The sequence below is a fragment of the Corvus cornix genome, chromosome 5 (assembly GCF_000738735.6).
Source record: "Corvus cornix cornix isolate S_Up_H32 chromosome 5, ASM73873v5, whole genome shotgun sequence".
NCBI lineage: Eukaryota > Metazoa > Chordata > Aves > Passeriformes > Corvidae > Corvus > Corvus cornix.
Window position 1 is genome coordinate 8,240,302 of NC_046335.1, and position 5,525 is coordinate 8,245,826.

The 5,525-nt window shown below is 53.6% G+C and overlaps 1 protein-coding gene across 2 annotated transcripts; it reads right to left on the reverse strand.

Annotated features, from left to right (window-relative positions):
- Positions 1–1,316: 1,316 nt before the first annotated feature.
- Positions 1,317–4,335, reverse strand: ZBTB42 (zinc finger and BTB domain containing 42). Of its 2 annotated transcripts, none has more exons than XM_039553180.1 (2): positions 4,133–4,335; positions 1,317–2,760 (listed from the first exon to the last, which is right to left on the reverse strand). In XM_039553180.1, the coding sequence occupies exon 2, from the start codon at positions 2,744–2,746 to the stop codon at positions 1,319–1,321; it is 1,428 nt and encodes a 475-aa protein (XP_039409114.1). In that variant the 5' UTR covers positions 2,747–2,760; positions 4,133–4,335; the 3' UTR covers positions 1,317–1,318. The 2 variants fall into 2 exon arrangements, with proteins under 2 accessions (XP_039409114.1, XP_039409113.1); XM_039553179.1 differs by lacking the exon at positions 4,133–4,335 and adding an exon at positions 3,483–3,522.
- Between the last annotated feature and the right edge of the window lie 1,190 nt (positions 4,336–5,525).

Genomic DNA, 5,525 nt, shown 5'->3' on the forward strand with positions numbered 1-5,525 from the left:
AACAAATAAAAGAAAAATTACACCCAAAAACTTCCCCTGAAAAGGTGGGACTTGGGGAAAAAGTTAGGCCATGCTTTCCCTCCAGCAGTTCATCTTCACGCTGCCCCTTGGAAACACCAGCAATTGCACACAACTTGGCTCAGAGGGAATCGCCAACTTCATAAAAATAAAAGAAAATATCATTTCATGCTGCTGGTTTCAGCATGGCAGCAAACTTTTCAGGCAAAACAGCAGGGCATCTCCTAATGCACAAGGTATGAGTTACCTTGAACTACAAAACCCCAGAAACCTGGTATCAGGAGGGGTATTTGCCCACTTTACAGCTGCTGTCCCCTCCAGGGGGGATGGGATCAGCCTCTGTGTGTCAATATGGGAATGAAAATATTCACATATTATACAATTTTTTTGTATGTCCTAGCGTGCATCCGTCAACATTTCGGGAGTGAATGTACTGCAGACAGAAAGTGTTTTTCCATCCACATTTTATGCTAAAAAGCAGCTTTTCAGCAGGTCAGCCCTGTGAGGAGGATGGGTGGGAAGGGAAAATTTAAGTCAAGTCCCAAGGCAAAAACTTCTCATTTAGATTTTAGGACCAACTGCAGAACACCATTAATGGAATAAAGAGAATAAAAAATGACCAGTACCAAAGACGTAGCCAGGAATCCTCAACCCCTTTAAAATCTGGGCCAATTCAATGTCTCATCCAGCTCTGTAAAACAGAAGTACATCTGCCCACTCTGCATCGTTTCTCTACACCAAAATGTACTTAAATCATAGTTCATCTCTTCAGATGTTTCTCTGCAACACACAGAGGGCATTTGGGGACCTTAATGGAAGCCAAATTTTTCTCCAGAATTTGCTGATAATCTTTTTCAAAAAAAAAGGTAAAAAAAAAAAATAAGAAAAACCAAACCAACAAAACCCTGACCACAAAGCAAGTACTTTCAGTGTGAAAACTGATGCTAAATCATTGCAGAATTACTTAAGATCATTTCACATTAATAATGTAACATGGGTGCATAAGAGAAGACCTAAAGGACTGTGCTAGGAAGGGAGGGTGGCAGGGGAAGGGGGGAAATGGAGAGGTGGAACAATTGCATTAAAAGGCCTCTGGAGTGTATACCTCTGCATCTTTTAAAGATCATATACCTGAAGTGAATATCACCAAAACAAAATAAAGGAAAGGGAGGAAAAAAAAATTAAAATTCAGATGCTGCCTTTTTTTTCCTGTTTTGTTTTAAAAGGGGGGGGGGGTGGAGATATAAAAAAAAAAAAAAAAAAACCAAAACGAAACAAAACAAAACAAAAGTCACACATCTCAAACAACCAAGGACTTTACAAGGCCACAATGAAATTTGCGGATATGTCTGTACAAATCTCCGGACTGCGTGAAGCGTCTCTCGCACCACTTGCACCCGTGGGGTTTCTCCCTGGTGTGCACAACCGCGTGGCGGCTGAGGTTGTGGGAATACTGGAAGCTCTTCCCACACTGGCCGCAGGTGTAGGGCTTCTCCCCCGAGTGAGTCCTCTCGTGCCTCTTTAGCGTGTACATGCAGGAAAAAGTCTTTCCGCAGAGGGTGCAAGTGGGGACCGACCCGTCTGGGGACAGGCGGGTCCGGGAGCCGTCCTTGTCACGGAAGTGAGAGCTCAGGTGCAGCTGAAGGATGTGAGGGCTCGGGAACACCTTGCTACAGAGGGGACAAATGCAGATATGCCCAGGAGGCACCAGGACGCCTGAGGAGATGTCCGACGAATCCATGTCGTCCTCACTCTCGTCTCGCTCTTGATCTATATCCTCCTCTCGGGCATGAGAGCTGCCATTCCCCGCGAACATGTGTCCTAACCCTGTCACTAGGCTTTTGGCTGAATTCCCAAAATGCTGACTCTCTGGACTCCTGGCTTCGCTGTCCTCCTGATCTGACAGCAAGTCTTGTTCATCTTTAACAAGTGGCTCGGTACCCTGCTGCTGGCTGTCGGAAGCCAGCTGTCCAAAGACATAGGAGGGGTGTAAGGAATCTCTCCCCGGCACAGGCTTGAAAGACAAATCCAGCGCGCAGTCCACATCACTCGAAGCCAGGGGATGGTTAACAGACCTTTGGGACAAAGGTCCTGTGGAACTATTGACATTAGCCTTTGTTTTTCCAGCTGCTGCGGCGCACGGTTCTGCCTCTGTCGGCACAGAGCTGACACTTATATGATCAGAGGACCAGGCGGGGTGACTGCTGACCTTTTCTTTGCCTGCTGCTCTCTCGTATTCTGCAACGCTGAATTTTTGTTTGTTTCCTGGGTCAAACTCGTGGACCAGGGGCACTCCGGCGTCTAGAAAATGCTCCGCTTTCTCCAAACTAGCCGCCTCATCATTAATCTTCTCTTCCGAACATAATTCTTTATCTTTCAACTTGCCCTTGCAGACTTTCACAATGTCATACATGTGAAGGTAGCTCGCCGCAGCCAGCACATCTTCCACCGGGAGACTGTTGAATTCCAGCTTTCCCTCGTACATGAATTCAAGCAGCAGGCTGAAGGCAGGGGCTGTGACAATGTCACTGTTCAGATGCACAATATCCCTTTTGTCTAACTGGTCCCTGTAGAAAAGATGGAAGTACATACTGCAAGAGGCAAGAACGGCTCTGTGAGCTCTGAATTGAGCTTCTCCAACTAAAACAGTACAGTCACACAGGAAGCCCTGGTGACGCTGCTGACTCAGACACTGCAGCAACTGGCGGCTATGGTCTGGAAACTCCATTCTTCCTTCATAACCTGTTCAAAACAGGAAAAACTTGAATGCTACTGTAAACTAAAGCCTCCTAGCAGCTGTAACAAACAGATCGGCTTTTTGGTAACCCAAGCCAAAGAAACAGCCTTGGAGATAACATTTACTGTTAATTGTCTGTAATAGTTTGGGGGGGGGGAGGGAGGGAGGAAAAAAAAACCCAACACAACATGCTTCTCATCCTTTCGCACCTGCTCCGAACAGGAAAAACTTGATTGTAAGTAAACAAAAGCTAGTAAAGCAGCAGCCCCTCCAACCTTTGTTTCTCCCACTAAGCACTTTAATAAAACTAAGCACAGGAAAGCAAACACACACCCCCCGAAAAGAAAAAAAAGCACATCAACTCCCAGGCTGTCTTCCCAGCAACGCTAACTTGGGGCATCTTTTAATAAAGCATATTCCCCGCGTCACGCACGCACACACACACACACGTTTAAACTTTATCCTTAGTCGTTATGCACCGAATCACAACAAAACAGCGGCGGCTGGCGCTGGGGGAGCGGCGGCTCTGCGGGGAGGAGGGCGCGGGGCAGAGCGGGGAGAGGCCCGGGCCCCCGCATGCGAAAAGGGCGGGGGGGAATAAAGGGGGGAGGAAAAAAAAGTTTCCCTTGAAGTTATTAAAAGCCAAGGAGAAAAATAAGCGGCGGAAGGCCGCCGGGAGGGCAGGGCTGGGGCTGCAGCCGGCTGCGTGCCGCGGCCGGGCGCTTACCTTCCGCGGAGCGCGGCGGGGCCGGCCCGCGGGCGCGGAGCCGGGCGGGCAGGAGGGAGCGCGGTGCGAGTGCGACCGAGGCGCGGCGGGAGGGAGGGAGGGGGAGAGGAGAGAGAGGCAGGCGGGAGGGAGGAGGAGGGAGGGAAGGAGGAGTGCTCGGTTTGCTAATTACACCGCAAGCTGGAGAGTCAGCTGCTCTGACTTCACTGCGATGGAAATGCTACCTCCAGCTGTGCGCCTTTTAATGCCATATGTTACTCCAAATCTCGCTACCAGCCAACCACAGCTTGCTGCCTTTTAAAGTTCCAGCAGCCCCATTTATAGCCCGCGATTAAATCCCACAAACTTGCCCCGAGCCCGCCCCCCCCCCCGACACTCTCGCCACCACCAGCCCCCCAGCCCGGACCCCACCTCCCGCCGCAAAGTTGCTCCCCGCAGCCCGCCGCGGTGACCTTCGCCGGTGCCCGGCTCCGCGCAGCGCTGGGGGGGGCCGGCGGGGGGAAGCACCGCGGAGCCGCTTGTGGGATCTCCCCGCTTCACAGCCGCGCTCCCCAACTTTGCGGGGAGGACTTTCCCCCGCCGGGGTGTGGCGTGGCGGTGGGTTCCCCCCGCGTTTCTTCCGCTCCGCGGGTCTCCCCGCGTTTACTCACCGGCGGGCGGCGGCGGCGCTCGGCGTCCGCATGTGCGCGGCGGCGGCGCGGGCGCTCCGCGGGCGCGGCGCGGGGCTGTGGCGGAGCAGGTTGTTCGCCGGCCACTCTCGCGATACTTTCGCTGCTGCGAGCCGCGGGTGCGGGCGAGGGTGCGGGAGCGAGCGGCCGTGTCCCCGTCTGGAGCACACAATGGCCCCGCCGCCCCGGCCAGCCCCGCCGCCGCCCGGCCGGTGCGCGCTGCCGGCTGCGCCCTCCCCCTCGCCGCCTCCTCCTGCTGCTGCTGCTGCTGCTGCCGCCCTCCCCTCCCGGCCGCTGCATTGGCAGCGCCGCCGTCCCGCTCCCAACTCCGCTGCGCCGCCGCGGACAGGGTGCGCCCGCCCGCCCGCTGCAGCCCGACGTGCCGCGGAGCGCGGGGCCGGAGCAGCGCGGCCGCGGGAGCTGCGCGGCGCCGGCCCCGCTGCGGGGATGGGGCGAGGGCCGCGGCGCTTCCCCCCCACATACCCGCCCCCCGGGTTTATCTGTAGTTGCGCGCCAGCTGATAAATACCAAATGCCGACGGATTGTTCAAGATGACCTTTTCGATAGTTGATTTGAATTTTAAATTTTAATTAGCTGTAATCGCAGCAAAAGTGAGCGCCCTGCGAGGAGGGGGGCGCGGGGTGCCCGCTGGGGTTCCCCCCCGGCTCAGACCCGGCAGACGCCGCCAGAACCCGCTGGGAAGCTGCGGCTGCCCCGCTGGAAGCGGCCCGGGATGTCGCTGCTCTGGGTTGTCCCAGAGCTTCGGGGCTGCAGCAGCGCCGGGAGGGGAGGCAGAGGCAGCGGGCTGTGGATTGAGGCTCCGGGTCGAGGTGGACGTTGAGGTTTTTGAGGAATGAATGTGAGAGTGCTGGTGGGAAAGGGAGAGTGGAGGGGTAGCGGAGCACCGGGGGCACTTCAGAGCTCCCCAGCGAACGCCCTGCCTGGTGCCAGTTTGCCAGATTGTGCTTCAGCTTCCAACAAGTACAGCAGGAAAACTCCTTTCCCTTTCCTTCCTCTAGGTTGCCTTGCCTAGATTGTAGTATCTGCAAAATAGCAACTTTTTTTTTTTTTAATCCATTTTCCCCACATTTTTCTACAATGGTAGCATTAGCACATTAAAACATCGGGTTTAATTTGGATTTAATTCAATTTAATTTGGATCTCTGATATGTTATATTTAGGCTCTTTGTCACAGGAGCCAGGGTCTGCATCACCAACACCACTTTTATCACATGAACCTCAAATGTTTAACTCCTTTTGCAGTGAATGCCAGGATATTTGTGTGGGTTTGAGCATTAATGATTGCATTGTCACAAAGCTCTTCTCAGAATAGCAATATTTGGTAATACTGACAGCTGTAAGGTTTGAATTGAAA